General features: G+C 41.5%; 1 protein-coding gene across 1 annotated transcript; it reads left to right on the forward strand.

Annotated features, from left to right (window-relative positions):
• Positions 1-822: 822 nt before the first annotated feature.
• On the forward strand, positions 823-27,886 carry myot (myotilin). Its single transcript, XM_030061640.1, has 17 exons — positions 823-828; positions 2,276-2,482; positions 2,710-2,772; positions 2,947-3,088; positions 3,516-3,539; positions 5,014-5,133; positions 5,221-5,446; positions 13,728-13,935; positions 14,358-15,304; positions 16,437-16,587; positions 18,359-18,460; positions 19,536-19,573; positions 20,669-20,807; positions 21,083-21,290; positions 21,781-21,946; positions 22,467-22,600; positions 25,319-27,886. The coding sequence occupies exons 1-17, from the start codon at positions 823-825 to the stop codon at positions 25,459-25,461; spliced, it is 3,024 nt and encodes a 1,007-aa protein (XP_029917500.1). The 3' UTR covers positions 25,462-27,886.
• Positions 27,887-27,981: the final 95 nt, after the last annotated feature.

The raw sequence follows: 27,981 nt of genomic DNA on the forward strand, positions 1-27,981 counted from the left end.
GTTTGGGGATTGGTTAGGAAAATGTTATTGTTCAGCTTAGGGAAAGGTTTGTCATCATGGTTAAGATTAGGGAATGGTCAGGGTTAATGTAAACTAGCTAACATGAGCTACCTACAAATGAACACTGTGGGATCAGCTATAAACACTGTGTTCATCCTCAGCTTTTTTTTTTTTTTTTTTTTTTTTTTTAAATTTTAACTTGAAAGTTGTACTGATTGACCCTTTTGCCATATCACCATCCTTGTCTCATGGACTTTGTGGCTCCCTTAATGCTACACCACAGTGCTGTTACTTGCAGGACCACTAGAGGGCTCTTAACTTTAAAACAGAACTAAAAGTACAAATTCATATCAGTAAGTTGCTATAACATGGCCTATGGAGTTGTTATTTGTCAGAGCACAGTTTTGTCTCAGAGGGTCACACATGTTCAGCCCTGTGTTCTCCCCTAACTCAACACGATCAGTGCCTTTGAGCAAGGCACCGAGCCGTCTGTCACATACTTTGCTAAGTAACATAATAACTCTGTAATCGCCCTGCACAGTATAAATGCAGCTTGCTGTCATTGATATGAATCTATTAGTTATGTAACACAGAGTGGAAGAGTGTGACCGCCAACGCCCAGGTGTGACTTGAACTTTATTGAGCTGTTTTACTGAGAAAGACTAAAATCCTCTCCTCTGTCTGTAGAGAGTATAAGGAGCTCTGGGCACGGTGGCACTGCCTCCTGGGACGCCTGAAACATGGCACAGTAAGTTGGACACACACACACACACACACACACACACACACACACACAGGTTATTATCGGAAATTGGAACTAAGATGGAGGCAAGATGTTTAAAACACTGAACTTTTTCACATGAGGCAGAACTAAAAAGGAAAAAAACTAAAACTGACCTTGAACTGTGTTATTAGATAGCAGAAATGTAGATTAAATGAAAAACAGAAATTGTGGAAGTTATTTTCTGAATGCTAACTGAAAGCAATCCATATTCATCCATTTTAATATATACATATATATAGATAGATAGATAGATAGATATAGATATAGATATATATACCTGACCTTCATTTCTTAAAGTAATGATGGGCACTCATTTTTCTTTAGTTAGCTGATTGGTTCTTGCCATAATATGAATTTTAACAGTTGTCCAATAGGGCTGTCGGCTGTGTAGTAACCTGACTTCTGCACAACACAACTGATGGTCCCAACCCCATTGATAAAGCAAGAAATTCCACTAATTAACCCTGATAAGGCACACCTGTGAAGTGAAAACCATTTCAGGTGACTACCTCTTGAAGCTCATCAAGAGAATGCCAAGAGTGTGCAAAGCAGTAATCAGAGCAAAGGGTGGCTATTTTGAAGAAACTAGAATATAAAACATGTTTTCAGTTATTTCACCTTTTTTTGTTAAGTACATAACTCCACATGTGTTCATTCATAGTTTTGATGCCTTCAGTTAGAATCTACAATGTAAATAGTCATGAAAATAAAGAAAACGCATTGAATGAGAAGGTGTGTCCAAACTTTTGGCCTGTACTGTAAACACACATATATATATATATGTATTTCATTTCGTTGTATTGCACAACTTTCATCATTATACATTTCGAAAATACCACCAGAAATAGTACAACTAGAACTGAAACAAAATAAAAATTAATCTAAAGCTAAATGGTTGAAAAAAAAAATAATGGAAATAATAAATTCACTTAAATTACCAACTCTGAAAACTGAACCTAACAGTGACTGAGATTAAAATAAAATAACATAAAATAAAATCTGTTGAAAAATCCAACAGGTAGTGACCCTGAAACACGCACACACACACACACACACACACACACACACAGTAATTTTGTTAATAATACCCATCGAATTGGAATCATTCCAGGTTAATTTGTTTGGATGCCAAATCACTTTTGAATATGCACAAAATGTTTGTAATTTTCATCCCAAAGCCAGTAATTGTGTGAATACCAAGCTGCTCTTTATATTTTAATTTGACACATTTGGTATTTTCACTGTCCTTTTTTTACAAAATGTCTCAGTCAGAAACAATATTGCTGCTCTGTCTCCCCTGCTGAATCTAATCTTCATGTGCAGAACAAAATGAGAGTCGGGGCGTCTGAGATTAACTGCCTGCTGTGTTACAGTGTTACAGCCACAACGGGCTGACAGACGGCACAGTAATCACAACAGTTACAAAACGCTTTGCAGATTGCACAATGGAGCCAGGACGTCAAGCAGTTATCATGCTGATAGTAACAATAGTGCATCTGCTTGTGTGTGTGTGTGTGCAGCGTCCAGAGTGTGCAGAAGAAAACCAGCACCATGTCCCTGACCATCTCCTCCTCCTCCTCCTCCTCCTCCTCCCGGGAGCTCTCCTCCTGTTCCTCCGCTTCCTCCTCCTCTTCCTCCACCTTCATCGCTCAGAGACACTCCAGCCTGGTACAGCCGCTGTGTATCAGTCCTCAGAGGGTACACACACACACACACACACACACACACACACATACACACACACAAGCATGAACAGATCCTCAATAGACTGAGCAATAAAAATGAATTGAACTTGAGTGCAAACACAAAAATACATAAATTCTTATATAAATATTATGTATTTTGTGTATTTTTTCCAAAATATTACAGTTGATTTTAACTGAATAAAATAAAATAAGATTACAACTTTTTTTTTTTTTTTTCAGACTCAGAGTCCCCTGTATAATCAGCAGTATTCAGGGAATGGAGTGGCCCCCACCTTTGTCAAGGTAAAACACTCTTATATCCAAATGCTCTGTGAATAATCAGTAAATTGGGAAAATGAGAACACTATGATTGCATATTAAATTGTAATGCCTTCGTCTGTCTCTCTTTTGCTCTTTCTTCTGATGATTTCCCCACCTCACCCCTCTCTTCACCATCATCTTCCTCACCTCTCCCAGTGTCTCCATGACGTGTCGACGCTGAAGGGCCAGCTGGTGGTGCTGGAGTGCCGGCTGAGGGGAACGCCCCCGCTGCAGGTCATGTGGTACAGAGAGGATGAACAAATACTGGACTCCGATGATTTTAGGATACTGCGCAAGAGTGAGTGTGTAAAATAATAATGAAGTTCATCTATAGGCCTCCCTGTTCTTACATGGATGTGCGACCTTGAGTGAGGAGCACAGTTGGTTGAGGTTAATTATCTAAATGAGTGGAAAGATTATGATGAATAGATCTCTGAAGGATTTGAGGTTTGCAGTTGCATGAATGAACAATCTTAAAACTTCACTGAGAAAATGTATAGTTTGGAAACCCTGCCTACCAAATGCCTGCCAACATGAAAGTAAAACTGATTAAGGAAAACATGTTCAAGTTATTCGCTGATGAACTCAAAAGGTGATTCATTTTGAGCAGCTTTGAATGTAATCCCTTGAACTCATTCGAGATAACAACAGAACTAAATGCCTAAAATTCCTAAAACTGTAAATTTAATGTTAAAAACTGACCTATGATTCTTTTTCCCCCTCAGAGGCCAGTTCTGCATCAGTTCCAGGTGAGTTGCAGTGACTCTGTCGCACACAGCCAGCAAAGTGCACACAGGTAAACGTTTTTCTAGATAGACACCTTATGAATTTTCAGACTCAGTGCTAATGGTAAAAGACTATTGGATTGATACTTAATATGATATTTCATATTTAAAGTTAAGAACTCAGAATTGCATCAGTGGGCAGTAAAAAGTGATTGATTGTTTGTTGTCAGTGTCGTGCACTCCAGTTTCCAGCCCACACTGACTTGCAAGTTCCATCCATATCTCATCTATAATTCATGGACAACAAAATATTCCTCCACAAACTCTGGTGTTATGCTACTTGCAAATCAGCTGGCATTTCATTCCAGATAAATCATGCAACAAAGAATCCTATATCTGAGGCGTGTGTCTTTCATAATCGTGGTTAAAGTTATGTTCAGATTGTGGTTTTGGTTTGCAGATACAAGGTTAGAGTTCACACTGTTTCTTATTTTTCTGACACAGATCTCACCTCTTATACTGTAATTAGACCATCCAAAGAAAGTAGCAGAAATACAGGTCTTTCTCTTTTGCACAGCTGACAGCATGATAGCTGCACACAGAAAAATAAAGGTGCCAACTGCAACCTGGAATGGTTCCTCAGAGTGATGCCACAGGAGAACCTTCTCTGGTTCCACAAAGAACCTTTATGAACAGGGTTCTTCCAAGAATTTTTTTTCTAAATGGCTCAAAGGTGCCTCCAAGAACCATAAAAACAATTCTTTGAGGAACCAGCAATGGATTCTTCAAAGAAGAGAAAACATAAATGGAAACAGCAGTTTAAGTCTGATTTGAAGGAAAAATAAAGGAGTCAACTGGTTCTGAAAATAATTCTTCATAGTGGCACTGGAACAGAAGCATTTCTGACTCCACAAAGAACCTTACACACCAGTGTCCATTAGAGAGACATTTCCTGAATTGTTCTTTAAAGCTCTTCTTGGCACTTTATGCACTTTTTTTTTTTTTTTTTCTAAAAGGAGCGTTTTCAAAATGGTTCTTGGTGGAGCCGTTTGGTTCAATGAAGAACCCTTTTCAATTGTTCTCTTTTTCTTTCAGACAAGGAGCCATCCACTAAATGAAGTGCCTTTAGTTGATGGTTCCTCATGAAACCACAAAGTCTTTTAAAGAACAACAGCAGAACCTTTATTTTTGCTGTGTATGCTCTTGCTCTGGAAATTAGCACATTGGCGGCTCCAAATGGCAGCAAAGGGTAACTGCTTGAAAAGTGTCAGAACTGCAAAACACCAAAATCCTGTGAGGTGATGTCAGTAAATTCTGACTTTTTTGCATCCTCACTTTGTGATTTTGGGAGATATTCATTTGTATTTTTACCTAAAAATCTTGGCTATAGTGCACCTTTGATGCTGTGACAGCACTGGTGTTGACACCTTGAGATTCTCAACAGAAGGAAGAGTAAATACAACTTTTGGGTGGTGATGTTGTGGCGTTTCCTCGTCAGAGGAGCTGTGTACGCTGGTGATCACCGAGGCCTTCCCAGAGGACTCTGGCCTGTTCAAATGTATGGCTCTCAACCCCTTTGGCACCGTCTCCTGCTCAGCCATGCTGGAAGTTTACAATGGTGAGCAATCAATCGGTGTATCAGTCTGCTGTTTCGCTGTCTTACTGATTTGGCAAGTGGCTCATTTTAACAATCTGTGCATCCCAGACATGGAGGAGCAGTTGGAAAACGAGGTCATCTGCCAACAGGAAGCGGTTTCTCTCAGACAGGAAAAAGAGGCGGTTTTCCAGCAGGAGCAAGCCACTGTCCAGGCATCCTCGTCCACTAAGACCACCGAGGAGTTTCCCCCCGTGCTGCCTGACGCCACAAACCTCCCCCCTCCTGAGTGGCCCGAGAGCCCCATGGAGGACCCCAACCTCCCCAGCATGGCAGAGTGAGTAGGTGGTAGACACACACTTAACCCTAATGTAAGAAACCACAGTAATTTTGGGCTAAAGATTTGGTTCCAAAAATGTCTCCTGTTCTTACTCTAAAATGCTCACATTTTGATGTGAAAAGAAATAAGCACACTTGTTTCTATTTTGAGCAGTTTAGTGTTACATCTTAACATTACATGCAGGTTGTCAAGATGCTGTGACCTCTGACCCTTGACCTCGTCACTTTTCATTGGTTATAATGTTGGTGGTCTTGGAAACTTTATTTAATCCTATTCTCGTGATCACAAAAAAATGCTGACTCTTATACTGTAGCTTTGTTATTGTGCAAAAACGTTACACCCACTAGGCTTGTATTTTATCAGAGACTTGTTTTGTTTGTTTTGTTGTGTTTTGTCTCTTCCAGTTTCACATTATGAACAGCATTAGTGGGTTGTGCCTGTGTGATGGAGTGAACCTGCAGTGTATGGTTTCTTCACACTGCTGTAGTTCTCATTTAAATCCAGATGAGGTCCCCATTGCTTTCTTCTGAAACTGCAGGAAGTCTCTCAAGATCTTTTTCTTTCTTTCTTTCTTTTTTCTCTCACTCATAGAGCCACTTGATTATCTAATTAAAAGAGGCAACTTACTCACTTAAATTACTTTTTGAGATACTTTGATAGTTTTGAGTACCTTTGATAGTGGATTGGGAACACAGACAAGTTGCAGCCAGTCTTTACATTTAATGTTTTCAAACTATTAGCTCATTTGGCCCTTCTCCAGCTGTATTTAGCCTGGGAAACTGAACTTATTAACCTTGTTTGTAATAGTGCATTGAAAAAGGGTTAAGCTGCCTCTTAGCACATGCAAGGATCAGGGTAAACATGGCTTTAGGATTTGGAGGGTGGAAAACACCCCCAGATTGTTTCTGATTTTGATGTATTTTATAGTTTGTTATGAAAAGAGGATTCAGTGAGGCTGTTGTAAGTGTTGCAAAGCATGGCCTGGTGTGGTTGAAATTGTTTTTAAAAATGGCAGGAGTATTGTTGTATTTTTAACCATAAAAACATAACCAAAGTAGTAATTACTTGCTTTACAGTGATTTTATAGACCATAATTTGTTGAACAGCAGTAATAATCATGCCTGGGTCTGCAGCACAGCTATGTTCATATTTGATTGTAGCCTATAGCATGATATTGACTGCGTTATTGGTTTAATATCACACTCTGTAGGCTAAGATGAAATTAAGACCTAAATTAACCTGCTTTCTGCTTTGTGAATCCACGCAGTCAATCATGGCATGAGTTCAGTATTTTGAGACAGTTTCACAGGCCTCCAGGCATATCATATAATATTATGACATATAAACACTCCCCTTAACAGTCAATTCAAATAATAATGCTTTACCTGAAAATCATCATGGGGCCACTGATAACATAATGTGTGGCATAGCAACCGTGCTACCAAATTATGCAAGAATTGTGCGGCTGGGCAGAAGAATAGTACATTATTTTATTACCACTGATTATAAATAAACCGTGTTCATTGGCATACTTCTGCTGAGCCTCTGGTTCAGTGTGCAGAGAGAGCTGAGACCCCTGACAGCCGCATGAACGGGGTCTGATGACGAGGCCGCGCAGGGGAAATATCTAATACATCAGCTGGTATATGCGCGCTCACGCCTCTCTTCCCATACCAGCCGTGCGCGCGCACTGTCACCTGTTGTGGTACCGTGCTCCCGGCCGGGTTCACATCACAGTTTGGACTCTCCTTCAGGAAGGGACAGCTGCTTTATATCTAACCAAACCTGAAGCTCATGGATAGTTTTCCTCTTTAGAAACATCGACCAAGGTGAGGGAGTGTCTGTTGGTGTGGACGGTTGACGGTTGACATGTTTAACCTGCCGCTAACTGAACTTTGGGCACTAGTTAACTCGGACATAACGTACCGACAAACCCTTTCAGGCTGCTTTCCACTGAAACCTAAATGTTTGGGCGTGAGTTTCTCGTTTTTTATGTTTTAGAAGTGACATATGTCGTCTTTAAACGCCCGAATTATCTTTATGGCGCCTGAGTCTATTTTGGGGCTTTGTGTCATTTGGTTTGGTGCTCATTCAAAACAAGCTAGGAGGAAATATCAAACGTTCAAACTGGGATTTCTGTGCAGGCAGCTGCCAGCATATTAGGTGTTTAAACTCAAGTGAAAAATGTTTTGAATAGCTATAGCTTTTTTTTTTTTTTTTTTTTCACTTTTGAGAAGTTTTGTGTTGTACTCTCTAAAATAGGCTAAATGTATACACTGTTATTAGGGAGGCAACAGTGGAGATAGTGAAACTTTACACACATTCCCATATCCCTCTCTCACTCTCCCGACCTAAATTTAAATAAAAGTATGACACCCCATCACGTTTTATGGATCACCACAAATATTTATCTTTATTGTTTTTTGAGTTGCTGCATACCAGACAGTCCATATAGCCTGCTGGTACCTGAGTGTCTAGAAAAGGCTATGATCTAATCAGCTGTTGTGTGAAGTGGTAATATCGCCAGGCTGTGTGTCCTTCACAGTTAACCCTTTACTAAGACACTCACAGAGGCAGACCAAGCATGGTGTTTAAAACAGTAGTCCTAAAATTTGGGGAATAAAATGGACTAAGGATACTTTTAAAATATCAGCAACTTTTTCAAAAAGGCTTAACAGGCAGCTTGAGTCACAGAAAAATAGCATACCTTGATAAAAGAATAATGAGTTGACTGTTATCTAACTACTGAGTGCATAGACACAGTGTAAGCCACCCAAAGAAGTATTTCTATCATTTTTTCCAATTCCGGTATTTCCATTACCATTTGTATTGATAAGGCATGGCAAATAAGATCTGGATCAGTAAGCATCTTATTGACTGGATAGTTTGGTTAATGTTGGGGTTAGATTGACTTCACTGAGGCAGAAGGCTGTACTGCATCCAATCCATATTAGTGCTTGTGGGGTATGATCTCATCTGTAATGTGAAGTGCAGACATGGCTCCTGTGTCCTTCAGAGCCCCCCTCCTTGCAGTAAGGCTGCACACAACAGCAGTTGTTGAGAGTCCGCTGGCGAAGGTTTTGGTTTTAAGGTCATGTTGAGGTTCTTTGGCCAACTTGAACTCTGGCTTGTTGTCGATGTGATTCTTCAGATGAGTGGATAAGGAACTGCGCTCATTTGTAATATGAGGTGCTCCTCTGGGTGCCAGTCTATTTCCTACAGTAAAAATAACCACCTCAGATGAACGTTTTGATGGTGCAGTCATCAGGCCAGGTTTAGTTGACTTTACATAACCATAATGTAAAGAAATGTTTTGCACCCAAGGATTCTTGAATTGATGAAGTTGTCCACTTTTTTCAACTTTCCTCTTCTACTCTAGTTGCCTTTCTTTCCAAAATGCCTTTCTATCAACCCACAGAGAACATGCCTAAAATCCCTGATTATTTTAGCTGCTGTTTTTATGTGTAAGTGTACAACAACAGCCGCAATAGCAATAACAAGTTGGTCTCTCTGACTCTTCTGTGATGATTTTTTTTCTCTGCATGTGTGCAAAATTATGAATCTTGCAAAAAGCCTTGCTCTTTGATTCTGAGAAATGACAAAGCAACTCCCTGCTATTAAATCCATTTGGCCGCACTAGAAATGTCTAGACCTTACATAACTTAATTGCATTTATAGCAGTAGTTTTGTTAGAGTTGCCTCAGTGACTTAATATCAGGCTTACTATTTTTTATTTGAAATGTTTTTGTTTTGTTTTGTTTTCCCTAGTATGAATGAACTATGTCAAACAGTAATGATAACATAGATAGATTTTTGACCTGAAATTATTATTAACCTCCGACATCCAATCAGTTTTATTTTGAAAATGATGAGATGCATAGTTTCTCCAGGTTTCATGGTGTCTGAGATATGGTTTTTGAGAGAGGAATGAATGATTGAATGACTCTCCCCTCTCTGAGTGAAAATCATGCATCTTGTCTTGCAATTACATGGACTGTGGGTGTCCTGGTCTGAGCTGGCCACCAGCAGGTTGAACTATGAAACCAGAGAGCTTAAGTCTTTCAGAAGTTGATATTGTTGTCCCTCTGCTGTCATCGGTCATACAAAGGACTTGGAGAGGAGCACGCTCATACCCACAATGCCATGCAGTGTGTGTTGCACTGGTGTGTATGTGTGTGTAGGAGTTGGGGGTTGGGTTGCCAGTAGAGCGCCTGCACCTGCCAGCTGATGTCGGAATTCCTAGACCAATATAGCCACTTCATCTCTCTCTCTCTCTCTCTCTCTCTCTCTCTCTCTCTCTCTCTCTCTCTCTCTCTCTCTCTCTCACACACACACACACACACACACACACACACACAATAACCATCAGACTCATAGTCACCAACACACACACTTTTCATACACATAGTCTCATTAAGGCACAGTGGTTAACACATTCTTAACTTATATCACTTTTCACATGTACACACACACACACACACACACACACACACACATACAGATACAGAATGTGATCCATTCAAGGCCTTAAAATGATATAGCAGGTTTTCTTTGTGCTGCAGGTTCAGATTAATATAGGAAAATAACACTCTACAAATCTCTGCAATACAGGACTCTACAAAATATTTTTTATGCTCATTGTGTGTGCTTCGTAAAATACGGTTCGATGTTACAGTTTGGCAATTAATTGATATAGGAGAACCACATAAAGTACCTAAGACTCATTCACAGGTGTGATCTTACAAAATCACATCTTTAGGATCAGATCCCCAAAATCATGTTGAAAGTCAAAATGAAGGCTGATCATATTTGGTAGACATATTCCATTAGATGCTTTTACTGGTTTTACTCCGATAAAATTGACAGGGTTGTAAGCATAAAATGTTAATGTTAGGTTAGCCTTGGATTACCAGATCGTCTCCCACACTGCCTCTGTAGCACTGTCGCATATGAACGCTGTAACCCAGCTAACTTGATATCTATAATCCAAGAATGTCTCCTGACAGCATTCTAGTCTCCTCCACTCTCCCCTGTGTAATGTTTTTACCTCACCAGTCCCTGCTGTGATCCCATCAGCCACCCAGCAGCAGAGAGACAGCAGGGCAACCCTTTCCTCTCTGTTTGATTCCCGCATCTACAGCCTGTCTCCCCACACACTCTCCACTGAGGTCAAGACTAATGTTTTCATGTCACAGGCACCCAAACAGACACACATTGAAACCCCATCTGAGAGATTCTTTCCCAAGGACACCCACATAGGAAGATTTTTGTTGATGAGTCAGTTTTAAATTGCGGAACCATCTACACTGTACATACACATTCCCTATTTGGGATCATTTAAAAATAAATGAATTCTACATTTTTCTCTGGATCCCTTGAAAGACTCCCATAAGTTTTAACACTTAAAATAACACTTAAAATAAATGTATTCATCGACAGGGTGAAATCACAGGGTTTATGAAAAACGTAGTACTGACATGCTTTCATTCACATAAAATGTCATTTGATATTGATATCAAATTCTGTGTCATCTGATACTGCCATTGACCAAAGGTGCTTTGTGCCCCCATGAGAGAGACAGCGAGAGAGAAACCAAAAACACGCACGCGTATGTGTGTGTGCATGTGTGTCCGTGTGTTAGAGTGCGTGCTATAGAAAGAGACAGTTCGAGACGAGTGAGATAGAAAGTGATAGAGTAAGGCTGAGAGAAAGAGAGTAACTCTGCTATTGTCATTATGCCCCGATGTAGCCCAGGCCACATTGTAGCCATGGTAACAACATTCTTTCCTACTAGAAAAGTAGAGGACCAGCCCGGGCTCAGTATTACAGGAAGTAAACAAGTGAGTGGGCTGAAATGGGAGCAGAACCACAGATCTCTGTTCTGTTCATTAGACGGTCCCACTGGTGTCCTCGCTGCTAAACCGCTGCATAATATTATTGTCACAGAAAGCTCAACTTTTTTTTCCCTCATTGTTGACAACAGGCATCATACACACATGATTTGGGTGACATCAGGCAGAGTATATAGAGCTGGGCACCGTGTTCTCACTTCTTGTGTTGCAAGTAAACATAGAACAATGTCCAGCACAGCAACCCTTTGGTTAGATGTCCAACACTAGAAATATCAGCTAGCTTGTAGAGTCACCAGTTACTTAGCAACAGCCCTGCAGTATGAGCATGGAGTCAACATGGCTGCCATGGACCTACTCTCTGTCACTTCATCGGAGACCAGAGACTAGTCCCTGTCCCAGTGTTGTATCTACTTGTCTTAAACTCACAGTGCCTGCTAGCTGCTAAACAAAACACACAAGGTCACGAAACTGACATTACATTAACCCTTATAGTGTCAGAATAGAGTCAGTAGTGGTGTTTTCTATAAATGGCTCACTTGTCTCAGATTTAAATGTAGGAAAATTGTTCTCAGCTTGTTTGCAAACAGCATTGCCTAGAAACTAGAATGAAATTGAATATGGAAGCAAATTCAATGTAGTTTCCAGTGCAGTCGTACAAAGGTTAATTTTGACTTGGCTTAAAGTTCTCAGGCACCGTGCCTGACGTCAGGCCTACAGCTTTAAGGACTTACTGAGCGGACTAATTTAATTGACTAACCACAGTTGGTTGTTCTGAGTGTCAGTGGGCTGAACTTCAAATACATCTTTCGTTTCTACAGTAATAATTGTAGGTCTCTGTTGTGGAACCCTAGAAAAGGCATGGAGTTTAATTGTAATGTGTTCTAGTCAAGGAGAAGCTACTTTATGCAAAATGCCATGGAATGTCATGGGCAGTTGTTAATCAGAGTTTGTTGAGATGTTGGTTGTATTTCTTCATAGAGATGACTAGGGGTGAGTATTGGCAAGAACCTTACGATACGATACGTATCACGATACTTGGGTCACGATATGATACGTATCACGATATTGTGATTTAAATAGAGTTTCTGTATATGTACATCAAATGATATTGATCAGAGCATCAATTTGTCAATTGATGAGCACGTGAATCAATGTATCATTGGAATATTCTCTTTATTTGATTAGCTGGTGCGTGGCAGGGCCTTCTGAACTCTACCCGGAACTCGCTTGATTCTTCTACTTGTAGGGCCCTATAAAATCTGTTTTATTTTTTCCCAAATTCCGTTTTTTCCATTTTCATTTTTTGAAATTCAGTTTTTTACCTTTTACTCTTATTTTACTACCAAAAAAGAGTGTTTTTAATGTTAATGACTAAAATGTTAATTACTAAAATGCACACAAATGAAATAGAAATTACCTTAAATTAATTGAGGTAACAAATAACACTTTATTTATTTATTTATTTATTTAACAATTACATTGACAGACCTAACAATTCAACTACCAGTGAATGAGCAGTAGAATGCCTGTGATAACATAGATTGAAAAATAAGCCAAAGTGATACCGCTTCTCTGAATAGACAAGCTAAGCCAGTGAAAATAGAGCGGAGTGGCAACTCTTCGCTTTGTTACACAATCCATGTCAGTGCGCTGCTGTAGCTGGAAATTTTCTTTGCCTGTTGGACTCGTACGGTGCCGGTGCCGTTGTTGTAATTTTTTTTTCTTGGTGGTGCAGGTGCAGGTGACACGACTGGAGGGGTTGTGCCACCCAGATTTCCGCAATAACATCCGCGATTCCGTGATCACGGAAATTATAGGGCCCTATACCTGTTCCACTGTTATAAAAAAATAGCAGTGCAACTTGGTGGGCGTTATCCTGGTAATATCTCTGTGTGAGAAGTACAAGGTGTGGCTGGTGAGCGTGCGAACGTGTTGAAATGCGTGTCTCACACCCAATGCGCGAGACTTGAGAGCCCTTAAACATGAATCATTATTCTAATAAAATATCGATATTTGGAGTTGAAAAATCAATATCATATTGGGCGGCAAAGTATCACGATATATCTCCATATCGATATTTTTACCCACCCCTAGAGATGACAGTGGATCAGAGTGGGTAATTAATTTTAGGGAATGTCATAAAAGAGTCACAGTCGTGAATTTATTAAAAAAAAAACAAAAAAAAACTGCAGCTTCAGGAACTCTGTAGGTGATTGTCCTTAGCCCGCTCTTTCATAGCAGGATGCACTCATCATTCAAACCTCTTTATTTACCTCAAACAAACAAATAATGATGCCTTCCTCAACTTGTTGCCTCCACCGATGTTTGCTAATCAAAAAACAGCACCATCAGCCTTGTGTTACAGACATGTGGTTGGAGCCTGCTTGTCACCCTGGAAGCTGCTAAAATGTCTGTCTGTGTATCAGTTTCCCAGAGCCTCAGCCGGCCAACCACTCCTCTGAGGAGCCTTTCGGTCGCAGTGAGGAGGATAGTGCCCTGAGCTCAGAGGGTCAAAGGTCACCGGTCACTGTCCAGGCCTGTACACCCAGCCCTCCCCCTCCCCCCTCGCCGCCACCTACTGAAGTCAAAGCTGCCACACCTAAACTGTTCACCCCAAGCAAGCTCAGTTTCACTGTGAGTACATGTCTCCAAGTGGTTTTCTGATTTGTTTGATCATTGAAATGTTGCAAAGTACCTTTCCTTGTTTTTACCTTCAGAAGCATAAAATATGACCAGCACTAGTTGACAAGAAAGTTGCTCAACACTACTTAGACCTTTTCCTTTTTTCTTTTAGATGTGTTTTCTGACATAGGTACATGCTACATTCAAGAAGCCTGCTTATTTGCCTCAACCCAGCTGAGGGAAACACAGTTAATTTACATTTTATGTTTGCAACATTTCAAAATTTGCTTAGAGTTGCCTGACAGTCAAAATGAAATACAGATATGATATGCTACCCTTTCGTTTTCATTATGCCAGTCATATTATTCAGTGTAGATGATAATTGAAGGTGCTTTGTTTCAGTTATGATCTTGATTTCCCCTTCTCCCTCTCAGTCTTCATCCCAGTCAGGAGGCAACAATATGAACCTATCGGACCTCCCCACGTTCACTCCCAGTGCCTTCCCTCCCAGTGGCTTCAACTATGAGCGACCAAGACATTTCATCCAGTCGCAGCCAGCCTTCCAGGCTCCCAGCTATGAGAGTGTACAGAGGGAGGCTCAGCAGAACCAGAATAACTCCCAGCAGAACATGAATAGTCCAAATCTCACAGAGACGTTGGATCAAGCTAAATTTATGTCTGCACAGAATCAGTCTGCATCTCGGTCTCTGTCACAGACTCAGTCGCAGTTACAGTCACTAAGTCTCAACCAGAACCAAACTCAGTATCTGTCTCAAACCCAAATCCAGACCCACGCTAATGGAACCAGCAAGTCCTCTCCCTCCTCCTCCAGTCACAGTTCTCCCACCCCAACTCCTGCTTCCTCCTCTCTTCTGCCTCCTCCTCCTTCCACCTCTGTCTCTTATTCGATCTCCTCCTCCCCCTCATCCTCTCTCCCTCGCACCCCAATGCGCTCCACCATCACCCTCACCCCTAGCATCCCCAGTGTCCCAAGTGCCGTCGGCCTGGGTTGCGCCACCCTGCCAGCCAACCAAGATGTCAGGTCTGCCCCTGCTGCTTACCTTTGCTCAGTTCTGCCCACCCAGTCCTCCTTCTCTCCCTACACCTCCCCCAAACTGTCTCCCAGCTCCGGCCTGCCAAACTCCCGCTCCCCCACCCGATCCCCACTCTGCCCCTCAAGCCCTGTACTTCCTACCAGGGCCGCCACCTCCTCTTCCTCCTTACCCCATCAGCCTCTGCCTGTCTCACCCTCCCTGTCCCGATCCCCTCTCTCCCCCTCTTCCCCCTCCTCTCCCCCTGAGCCCACCCCCCCACACAGTCAGAACAGAGTGCCGCCTGCTGTGGTCTCCTTGCCCGCTGCCTATAAGGGGATGCCAAGCACGTGAGTCTGAGAATGCATCTGCTTTGCATATGGACACATTTTTATAGACCAAGAAGTACATATTCATTTCCCACACTTGTATAATTTACATACTTTAATATTACACACACACACACACACACACACAGCTTTATATTTCAGTTGCTGACATGCACCACCAAATTGCTGGAATATTAAAGAATTTAGATGATTTAGATGTGTATTTCAGACAAGGAAAGCTTGGAAATTCTCTGAGTGAATGTCAGGGAATTTTGCAAATGGTTAGTTTAGAGGAATGAACCAGAATGATTTTCACAGCTTGGATGGTCTGTTCATCTTATAGCTATCCTTGCCAATAAAATGTTTTGGGCAGATTACCATTAAATTTGGTGAGCACATTCATGCTTCTTGGAGGATGAACCCTTTTAATTTTGGTGACCCTACGACCTTTCCTCTAGTGCCACTCCTCAAAACTGCAAATGGCTGTTTTGTAGACAAGATATCATGAAATGTATTCAGTGGATATCTGTGACATTTGGTGAGTCATATTCCCCAAAGGAAGATTCCTTTTGTTTGTGGTGACCCTGTGACTTTTCCTCTGGCAGCACCCTCATGCCAAACATTTGACATGTAAATAACATATTTCTGTTTTTGTAAGATGATTTTTGGGTATTTCTGCTTTATGAGACAGGCACAGTGGAGAGAGACAGGAAAGGCAGGGTAGACAGAGGGAATGACCCCAGGTCACTGTAATTAAGTTAACCTCAATAGTAGGCACCGTACACAACATATTTCTAAATGTAATCAATTGATTGCCAAGTAATTTGCTGAGCATAATCATGCTTCTAAATATCAAATGTCATGTAGTATCTATTAGGAATATTTTCCTCATAGAAGTTTGGATTTTGGTAAATGACCTCTTGGTCAAAACATTTTCCAGCCAGGCTGCTAAATTCAGCTTGACCAATTCTTAGATCAGCTTTGGATAACTTTGTTGCAGTAGTTAAATGCATTGATGCCTTGCCTTGCCTTGTTGTTTGTGTTATGCCCTTTGGACCCTCAGTTTTTCCTCTCTTTCCCCTTCAACATAATTTTAATGAGCCCCCCCCCCCCCCCCCCCCCCCCCCCCCCCCCACCTGTCTTTCTCTCCCAGTCTTCCCAAGCCCATCCTGAAGAAGTCTGTAGCTCCTCGTCCTTCCTCCTCTCGCTCCACAGATGAAGATATCCAGGGCTCCAAAGATGCCCTGATCCAGGATCTGGAGAAGAAGCTACGCTCAAAGGAGGCAAGGAGGAGAAACAGCCAGGTAGTGTGTTTGTGAGTGTGTGTGCGTGTGTGTGTGTGTGTGTGTGTGTGTGTGTGTGTGTGTGTGTGTGTGTGTGTGTGTGTGTGTGTGTGTGTGTGTGTGTGTGTGTGTGTGTGCGTGTGTGTGTGCGTGCGTGCGAGTGAGCGAGTGTGAGTGTGTGTTTGTGAGTGTGTGTGTGTGTGTGTGTGTGTGTGTGTGTGTGTTTGTGTGTGTGTACACAGTATGTGTCTCACACTGTACAGAATGCCTGCCCTAAAAACGGTAATGCATTTGGGAGAATCTCTCTTTTTTTTTTTCAAACTGAAGTATTTACATTTCACCCCACACTCACACATGCAATATGCATTTGCTCATTTAACCAGCACACTTTGCTCTGTTAGTCCTAAATGGAACAGACGTTTCATTTATGGCATTAGTAACCTGCAGACTGTTCCCACCTGGTATTAACATCCGTTGTGAGAAATCTGAACACACGCTGACTCCTCTAAGCACAGATATAAACAGCAGCAATGCATCTTGAGTAATGGAATCTCAGGATGCATTCAGAGGTGGTCTGGGAGGCTTCTGTCTGCATCACATTAGATGTGTAGACAGACACGTGTCCCAGGACGGATTGAAAGGTTGCCTACTAATCTGACGTCCTCTGTCTTGCCCAGCCCAACACCCCCAACACCGGCCAGACACTTTTCCAATAGAGAAAAAATCTTACCTGACTCTGCCCACCACAGCTGAACTGTCAGCTGATGGATCAATGCAAACTGAAGTGCAGGTCAGCTATAAAGCAGCTGGTTAATAAATGAAAGCTCCCCTTAATAAAGCATGAACCCCACTGAAAACATGATGCAAGAAATTTGGTGGTCTCTAAAATATGTATTGACAACATGCAGCGTTTTTTTTCTTCCATACAAAACCTGGAGTTCTTAAATTTTGTGCCCCGGTGCAATTAAACACATTCTTTACAACCCTAGATGCAACAGAGTTACTATAGGAGTACTACAGAAATATCATACTGGCTGCAGCCATGCATATATGCGTGGTGCAGTCATTACACGATTACCACAGAAATATTACAGGTAGATTTATCCACTTAAGCGTACCCTCGCAGACCCCCGGAATAATTTATTAATCTGAGGTTCAGTGGGATTGAGCCCGGAACACACAAGGATGTCCCCTTTTATTAAACACCCGCTGCCTGCTAAATGCTGTTTTGTTTTTATCTTTTGCATGGAAGGAGGACTAGCAAAGTAAGAATTTCATTTTACGGTCTGTCTCTCTGGCTGCCTCTGTCTGGCTCTCTCTGACACGATACGTGTGTATTTGCATATAGAACGGGAAGTGAGATCTGAACATAAGTGAGCAAGCAAGATGCATTTGGAAATGCATTTTAATACCAGGTGTGTACTGACTGACTCACAGCTGTTCACTTGTATTCAGATTTCTCAGGACGGTTGTTAATACCAGGTGGGAACAGCCTCCTGCTGTTAGTCCTGGTGTTCATGCTGACTCACATGAAAGACTGAACAGAACCTGAATGAATGTCATTACACCTGTGTTTACCTGTTATTTCAAAATGGCTGCTGTGCAAAAAATGTGTTGCAATATTTTATCCAAAAATTGACAACACAATTTGTTGCATGGTCTGAATCGTGTGTGTGTGTGTGTGTGTGTTTGCCCTTTATACATAAGGCTGTGTGTATGCAACTGTGTATTTTCCCTGACGCCATATCTGTTAGACAATATATCAACAGTTTGGATGCCTCCGCTCCAACAGAAACTGACCTATGAAGAGCGCATGGCTCGCAGGCTGCTGGGTCCAGACAATGCCACCTACATGTTTGACCAAGATAATCTTTTAGACTCACAACTTGACCAGGTACAGTAGGATGTTGGTTGCTTAACTTTTTGTTAGTTGCCTATCCTTTAAAGGTGCCGGATGTACCTTCTGTCACTTGTCACCACAATTTAGACCCACAAATCTTTCCTGTCTTTGCAGAGTCAGACACTTAATGCAGAGGCAGCCCTGCTGCACTAGTGAGCTGCTCAGAGACAGTGAAGAACAGGCATTCATAGTGGCTCCTGTCCAAAACCCATTAGCTGCAGACCACATATTATCACAGTCATTTGAGTTTGAATGGTCAAAAACGGACCCCATTTTCCCCCCAGGGCCCCGTCATGGCCTCCAAGATTGAAAAAGCCTGGCAGAGATTATAATAGTGTACAATCAGCAGCCCAGTGCACTGCCTCATGCTGTCATTTTGACCAGTTGACTGAATATGTATGTATGTGTGTGTATGTGCGTGTTCTGTCAGAAGGCCTCTAGCTTATAGGACTTTGCTCCAACTATTCCGTTTCCCTCTCACAAATAGCACACACACAAAAAACATGCAACACACACACACACGTCTTCCCTGGCCAACAAGGTTTGTTGGCTACTATTTCTAGCCTGCTTTCTGAGAATGAGCCCCCTTTCACTGGTGACAACAGGACCATTGTGTCAAAATACACACACACACACACACACGGACACATACACACACACACATACACACACATATGCACATGCACAAAAAGCAACACGTGTGCCCCCTCTCTCAGGCCCCATTCTGGATTTTTTCACACAATTGATGAGAGCTGTTGGCTGCCAAAGCTGTCTCAGGGAAGAAAGGGTAAACTCACCAATATATCAGCTCTGTTGTGCACACACACACACACACACACACGCACACACATTAATGAACGCATACAGAGGCTCATACTAATGGGGTAATTTGGTAAATGGTTTCATGTTCACTCAGTTTGGCTAGATTTGCTTTCAGACATTTATCTGAGAAGACCAAAGGTTGAGAGGTTTGATGATTAAATTGAACCGCAGCAGTGATTAACAGAAATAACTGTCAAGTAAATAATTTACTTATTAAGACTGATGTGTGCTATGTTTTCTCTTACAGCCTGATTCACCAGAAGGAAGGCACACAGGAGGACTATGGTAAATACATTTAATGTACAGACACTGCATGCAAAAACCATGCAGGAAGGGTAAGATCAGTTGGCATGATTGGATTCCCATCCAGATTCTTTTCATTTTTCTCCCAGGAATAATATCATGTCCTTAAATATTGCTTAAATGTATGCACTGTAATTCTAAGTCAGTCTACTTTGAAAAAGAAGAAGATTTAACAAGTTAATGATCTCATCATCCTGGTTTTCAAATTTGAGTTTCTGCTTATTTGTCTGTGCAGCTTTTTTCTCAAAATGAGTTAAAAAAAAATCTCCTTATAGTTGAAGTTCATTTGTCTCCAGATTAGATCTGTTTCTTGAATTATCTCAAATGATTTGCAGTATTTTAAGGTATTTCCCACCTGTTTTACACTGTATGTCCCAGATTAGCTTTTCTTGTATTGCTACATAGCACCATTTTAATGAAATTCCAGGAGAACCAGGAGAGGAAGATTAGACTCCAGGGACTGAAATGTTATATTAATGATAAACTATGACATGTTGGCTGCAGCATCAGGGCTGGTGTGATAAAATGCTGTCAATGGGGACTGAAAAATAAGATGATGCAGCCTGGTCACTGCATCAGCTTCCAACATCGCTACAGTTTGTGTGTGTACATGAAATGTTGAAATGTGTATGGCATTTCACTTCTGCCTTGACAGACAGTTGGTCTGAAAAAGCACCCAGTAGGTTTGGGAATTTCCAGTACAAGACAATGTTGGAGCTAAAGTTAACATTGCTATTGGTGCTGGGTGGGGAGAAATATTTTTAGGGTAACTTTTGTTCTGAATTCCACTGACAGTCGGATTGTCCAGCCTTCCAGGCACTTCATAAACACAGGGGATTAGTTTGGCCCAGGTTGAGCTTCTGGATCCACTGTGAGTGTGAATGTGTGTGTGTGAGTGTGTGTATACTGAGTGTGTGTTCACCAGCCAGAAACAGAGGAGAGAGAAATATGTTTGTGTACAAATTTTTCCAATATTGTACTTGAAAATTCAATCATTGATTCAATAATCACAGCAATTATGAATGAATAATCTTCTCTCTCTTGCTCTCTCTCCCTCCATCTCTCCCTTTCTCCCAGGGGGAAGCACCACTTGGGGGCAGATGAGAGGGGAAATGAGGGATCGGCTATCCAGGAGAAATGTTACGCTCCTCGCTTCCTGCAGATTCCCCCAGACCTCACTGTAGAGGAGGGACGTTTCTGCAGGATTGACTTCAAGGTGAACATCACATACCCACATCAATAAACCCTGAGGGTCACACAGTGAAGGATTCTGTATCAATAATTTGAAGATTATCACTAGAGCAAAGCACTAACATCTCCAGGGTTAATATTTCTGTACCTGCTTGGTCAACACATAGTGAAAAACTGTACTCATGTATGGTATTCTGCTGTAAATACAGTAGCAAATGGTGTACATACATACAATAGGCTACAGATGAATGTGATCTTAGCCCCTGTATGACCTAATGGGAACCTCTTCCATCCCATCAGGTGGGTGGCCTCCCCACCCCAGATGTCTCCTGGTACCTGGATGGGAAGGCCATCCGTCCGGACGACTACCACAAGATGCTGGTTTGTGAGAAAGGGATGCACTCCTTCATCATCGAGATAGTCACCGTGCACCATGCCGGCGTGTACGAGTGTGTGGCCAGGAACCGTGCCGGGGAGAGCAGGTTCAGCATGAGGCTCGATGTCCTAGGTAAAAATGTAACAAATTTGTTGTTACATTTGTTTTGTCAAGTTGTTTTAACTGTGTGCCCATGTACTAAGATATTCTATGCCTAAATAAGCTATTTACAACAGATTTACACTAAGCACTTCAGTAAATCCAGTAAACTTGCCTCTGCTTACATTCTCTGCACTTGTGAAAGAAAAAAAAATTTTTTTGAAGTGAGCTAGTCCTTTAAGCTTTGGGTATGTATCTGGGAGATAACCTCTGCTGATGAAAAATGATGAGCCAAACACAATAATAGTAATAGTCAATTTAGGAAGAGGTTTTCTTTTTAGATTTTTTTTTATATTTAAAACCTTTAATGGCATGAAAACTCCATCATCCAATCTGTTATCGTCTATCAGCAAATTAATTGCGGTTCCCATTTTGAACTGATGCAGCTGAGGGCGAGATGTGCCTTGGTATAAGTGTGAGCTGTAATGTTAAGTTCTGTCACCCCCCTCCCGCCTCCCTACAGCCCAGGAGGTTCTCCGTCCTCCCACCTTTGTCCAGAAGATGATGAACTCTCGAGCTCTAGAGGGCGACACTGTGCGGTTAGAGTGTAAAGTGGACGCCTCCCCCCCTCCTCAGCTCTTCTGGAAGAAAGACAAAGACATGCTGCGCATCGACCCCCACAGAATGAGGTGGGCAAATATTTAATGATCTTTGTGATGTTTAATGACATTTAATTACCAATATTATTTAAGGATAATTTTATTGAAAGCAAGTTTATTATAACTTTATACTTATACTTTACCTTCCATCCTTCCCAAAATGTATTTTTTTAATAATTACAAATTATATTTCATATTTCTTTCTGTATGGAATATCCAGAATGGGTGTACACATCTTTTTAGGCAAATGTCATTTTCCAGATTTATGTCCTGCTTCTATCTTTGGTACAAAATTTTCTACTAGAAAACTGTCCCTGCACTCAGATTATTGCAGTAGAATCTTGTTTTCCACAGAGAATTTGAAAAGCTAATAATTGTGTACAACTGAATTTCTTACTTACATATGCAATTACGATTATTTGAACTGTGGAAACATATTAGATTCTTTAATACTTCAGCCCATATCACGGCAGTTTGACAGTGTGTTGATATGATATTGAAATTGAAAACATTTTATTCCCTGTCTGTATCTTTGTTTCTCCCTCCCAAGTCTGTACCAGGACGGTTCAGGCAGACAGTGCCTGTTGATAGAGAGAGTGATGAAGTCAGATGCCGGCTGGTACACTCTGTCTGCTATCAATGAAGCTGGCATGTCCACATGCAACGCCAGGCTGGATGTAGGCAGTAAGTCCACTCTGTGTGCCTCACTGTGCATATTTGCTTACAGCCCATCTCTCCTGCACAGAAGTTACCATAGCAGCCCAGGCTGTCAAATCAAACAGCAGATGGAGAATGACCTGCTCAGTACGTCAGAGTGAGTCCAGCTCTAGAGCGCGTAGCACGTCAGACAAATGCTGTGTTATGCGATCAAGTGGAAACTTACACGTATGTTCAGCTTACCCAAGAAACACTTCTTTAGTAGTGAGTCAGAGCGATAAGAAGAACTATAGAATCCATCTAATGACAAGGATCAGCTAACGACCAGCCAGGAAAAACAAGATAGCTATTAGATTTCTGCTCGATCGCATAACGCACCATCTGCTCCATGGAGAGGGAGCTGCGGCCTGACAGGGGCTGTCCAGCCATAAACTATCTGCCCCTCTAATGAGCATTAACTGTACTGCTTACATGATTAGCCAGGCTTAATTACCTACAGAGGTCCAATGAAACTATCATCTGAGTACCTCCATGTATTATTTTCCCTTCTGGAACGATCATGTCACTGATGTTTCCAGCCATTCCACTAAAAACTCAACGAAACATTAGCTACTATGTGGATCATATGTGATGGTGTAATGTCAGCTCAGTTATTTGAGCCACATTAGTTATTAACAGTGTAGAACTGAGGGCATTGGTGTTCTTGACCTACAGACTTGCAGCTGTTTTTCAGTCACAGAAGGTAGTGCACCTCATGCAGATTTAATGCAGATATTACTATTTAGCTTTTATAATTTTACCTTGAAGTTGAACATGTAGTACAGCTTTGAACAGTCAATGGACATATCCTGCCTCTTTGCCCTTTTGGTAAAATTAATGTGTTTTGGATTGAGTTCTAAAATTGGAGGTACAATAAGTATCAGCGGTGATTGATGAGCTCTCAGTGGGCTCTTCTCATATCCGTCCCAGGTCAGGGTTTAATAGCACAAGGGTAATTACATGGAAAAGGTGACTGGTGGAGCCCTGTCTAAGCCAGTTGACATCAGCGTGCAACTGTGTGTCAGTATTTAGCCTTGAGTGACAGAGGGAGAGCTGAGTTAGTCCAAGAATTTAAACAGCTAATCCTTAGTCCAAATTTAACCAAAACGCCTGCCACTTTGAGCCAAAACGTCATATTACAGGTTTATTTTTCATTGTTATCTTACAGCTGTTAATACTGACTGTAAATTTGTGACATTTATCTCAACCCTCTTTATATTGTTTGTGAACACTGGAATAGAAGATGTCATGTACAGTTGGAGTTATAATGAAATTAAAAGTAGTGATAAGCAGTTATCACTACTTTTGAATTAGGATTCTAATTCTAATTCAAAAGTAGTGATAACTGCCTGATAAAAATCTATTCAAACACAACCAGAACTGAACTGAGCAAAACTGTTTCATCTAGGGGTTTAATAATAGCAGAGAGGAGAAAGACAAGTTTGGATCTCAGCCTCTTGGGAGTTCACCCAGACCTGTAACAGGAGCTGCCTGAGTGCCCACACACACACACACACACACACATACACACACACGAAGACAAACATGCAGCAGCAACAACACGTATATATCTACAAACAGAGAAACATTCATAAAGACACACATACAGCATCATTTCACTCCCCGTCCCCCCCCGCCCCCTACACACACACACACACACACACACACACACACACACACAAACACACTTACTTACTGGCTCCATGTAAATCAGGTGTAGGATGTGTAGATTATCTAATAAAGTAATAATAAACGAGTCTGTTTTTTATTGAACACAGTCCAAATTAGGCAAGGAAAGATGTGATCATTTATCTTTTGTTGATTATGTGTCTTTGGCTCCAAGCCATCCTGTGCTGTGCTACATTTTGTAGGCTAGAGGAGAGTTATTTTCAGTCACCTGGCATGACAGGAATGTTTGGCCTGAGTCCATCCAACAATGAAAGTTGTTTTTACTCATTTTGCCCATGTAGATCATAAAATATATATATATATTTCCTTGTTTAAAGTCTGAATAAAAAACTCCCGCACACTGCTTGCATCATTTGCAAAGGAGAATTTTAATAACAACGTTTCGGTACGTAGACCTTCATCAGGTTATCTCCTAAACCTCTTGTTTAAAGTCTTAAATGTATAAAAATGTCTCAAATACAGTCTTATATTTATCTCTATTGACGGGTTGATTACAGAACTGGGTTAGTTGTTTACAGTAGCATGAATAGTATCTGCTTTGCTAAAAAAAAAAAAAAAAAAAAAAAACTGGACTTAATCTCTGACTAGCGTAGTCATGATCTACCCTCTGCCTGTTGTTCTGGTTGCATTATGTGCACATGTGTTACACGTGTACATATACGAATCCTTGACTGTGGAGTCTGAAAAGACAAACAATACATATACAAGTATTGGAACTGAGATTGTTTTAATTGGAGGCATCAGTTAAAAGTGGATTGCTCTTATGAGGTGACATCTGAGTTTGTTGAAAAACACTAATTTGCATTGGGTTTTTCACTCTGCTGACTTGTAGAAATTAGTTATGGCAGGTTCATATTGCATTCAAATTACAAATCCTGTTTGTAATAATTATACTTACTGGATGTCTCTGAAAACACACCAGTTCAAATAGTGTTGACTTTGTCCAGCAAAGTGTTTCAGAACATAACAGAAAGTGAATATCTGAACTCACCTCTCGCCCTCTGTCACCCCTCCCAGCTCGCACAGCTCCTCCCATGAAAACGGCGCCCCCCGGCTCCAAGACATTGAAGCTGCTGTCCACTTTGAGCCATGTGCCCTCTCTGACTGTGGAGAGCCCTGCCCAGCACACCGCACCGCTGTATGAAAGCGAAGAGCTCTAGACCCAAAAAAAAAAAAAAACCCTCACGCATCTCAGAACTTTAAAACCGGGCCAGGACTTGGACGCAGACCAGAACCTGTATAACGGAAAATCTCAGAGTCATTTCAGGGCTGATACCAGAGTCATGACTAACCAGAAACCACAACCTGAAACCAAAACATCTCAGAGTAATTCATTTGGGCTAAACCATATTTAGCACAACTGTTGTGATATTGATGTACTCTACGGTTTCTTTCACTTTCATTGAACAGTTACAGTCTCAGCCAAATTTTCCAGACTAGGGTTCTCTATGTAAGACTGTGGAAAAACTGTGATACAGTCTTTTCATTTTTAATCCTACCAAAAATTGTACAGCATTTCCCACCATAACTGGAAAAGATCTTTATTCTCACTGCTAAGACGCTTCACAGCGCAGCTTGGTGTAGGAGTGCTGCTCGGAGGCCAGGTAAATGAAGTCCTGATAAAGTTTATATATGAGCTGATGGCTGATGTGAGATAAGTGCTCCTCTTCAAAGAGGCTTTGTGAGGATGAGCTCCAGACAAAACACTTATTAGTTCAGAGCTCCAGAGGTGGAGCAACAGTGACTCAACACATCCGTAATCCAGAGTCCAGGCCTTTGTAAATGGGTTTCAAAATACTTTGGGAAAACAAGGAGGGGGCGCTTGTTTTGAATTTGAGAGAAATGTCTCCATGTTCTGTCATGGTCAAACGCCTTTAATGCTCAAGTTGTCTGTGTGCTCCCGTTTGTTGCTAACCTCTGCCCACACCCTTCTGTGCCTGTCTCTCTCTCTCGTTAGTTTTCATGGCTGCAGCGCTCATGTTTGACACATGTATGTGTAGCCTCCCTCCCTCTCTGCCTCTCCTGTTTCCCCTCAACAAAATGATGTGGTTGGGTCTGGGAAGGAGGAGGCAGCTTAGCTTCACTACACTACCCACAATCCAACAGTGCCAGACCCTCCAACATCTGTCAGACTCTGCACTTTAGTCTTGACAACTTTCTCCTTGTCCCCTTCTCCTTCTCTCCAGGTTGTTGATAATAATAATGATGAAGATGAGTTTTTGTGGGTGTTTGAACCACATAACCAAACAGCGTTGTCTGTTTCTGAGTTACAGCTGCTGCTGCTTCTGACGGTGTGTGTCAATAAAGCTGCATTTACACTGGAATAAGGAATCTGATCATTAACCTTATTTGACACAAATCTGATTTTTGTCATTGTTTCAACAGCAATCGTGATCAGATGTGGGTCACAGATGGTTACTGCTCAGATTCTGTTCCTGTATTAATTCAGCTTATTAGTATTTGTTTTTAAAGTCAGTTTCTGATATACAGTGTATGTGAATGAAGCTATTTATTTGAAGTTATTAGTGAAACTTACATATGCAGCTGCCTTGACAGTGTTGAGACTTTAAGGTGCCCCTCTTTAAGTCAGAGTCAGAGGAGTCTATCATGAGCAAACAACAGAGAGCTGCCATTTTGATACCCGGCTCTGTGGCTTTATGCCAGAAGAGAAAATCAGCTGTTTGACCTTGTATCACATTACGTAATGGTGGAAACAACCGGGGCCGCTGTGTGTATTGGCCGTGTCTAGGACAAGATGATCTCAAAAGGCCACCCCAGCAGATTATTTAAAGATTAAAAGGCCCTTTTGGGCCCTCCCTTAACCCACGGCCCAGGACAACTGATCTGGTGTCCCCCTATGTTGCTGGCTGTGGAAACAACTGTAGAGCCAAGAGAATATTAGTAAGTGCTGTGATCTTCAGAGATACACATGTACATTGATCTGTACAGGTGAGCATCATGTATTCTTTACACTTGTCATAGAAACATGGGCATCAGTGTGGCCCGATTTGCCAAACTGTCCTGTTACCAACAGCTCTAACCACAGCCATAGATATATATGAGAGACTTGATTTGCTGGCATACCTTTGAAATGTTTGGTATTATTGCCAGCCAGGGTCTAATTTCCCCCAAACATTGTATCGCTAAGAATAACCACCATTCACTTTTTAAGCCATGTGTGACTCTGGCCCATCTGGTCTGCTCAGCCAGCCAATGAGATCTCAAAACAGAATAATCTATTTTCTGTGTGCATGAAACCCTTGTTACCATACATAAACCAAGGGACTGCATTTTTACAGACATAAAACTACATTTCAGTCTGTGTCATCTAGACCTGACTGTTTCCACAAGGTCAGCTGATAGAAAGACTACACAGGGGTATCAATAACATTTCCGGTTGTTGTGTTACTTCAACTTTAGTTTCTCAAAGCACCAGTGTGGTGGTTTTGGTAAATCAGGTCCTCCCTGTTGATGGATTTTGAACTGCAGGTAGTAACGTGTGTGTATACTCCTAAAGTACTGTTTGTTGTGTAAGATGATTGATGAATCACTGGATGAATGAGGAATAAAGTCTCTGTGACCTTAGCCCTGCCTCCTGCTGTGTCTACTGCTTTAAGAGATTTGTCTTAACTTAAGTGTCTTTGAGCAAAACAAGGACTCCCTTCCAGCCCCTACTCTAA

The sequence above is a fragment of the Myripristis murdjan genome, chromosome 10, assembly GCF_902150065.1.
Source record: "Myripristis murdjan chromosome 10, fMyrMur1.1, whole genome shotgun sequence".
Lineage (NCBI taxonomy): Eukaryota > Metazoa > Chordata > Actinopteri > Holocentriformes > Holocentridae > Myripristis > Myripristis murdjan.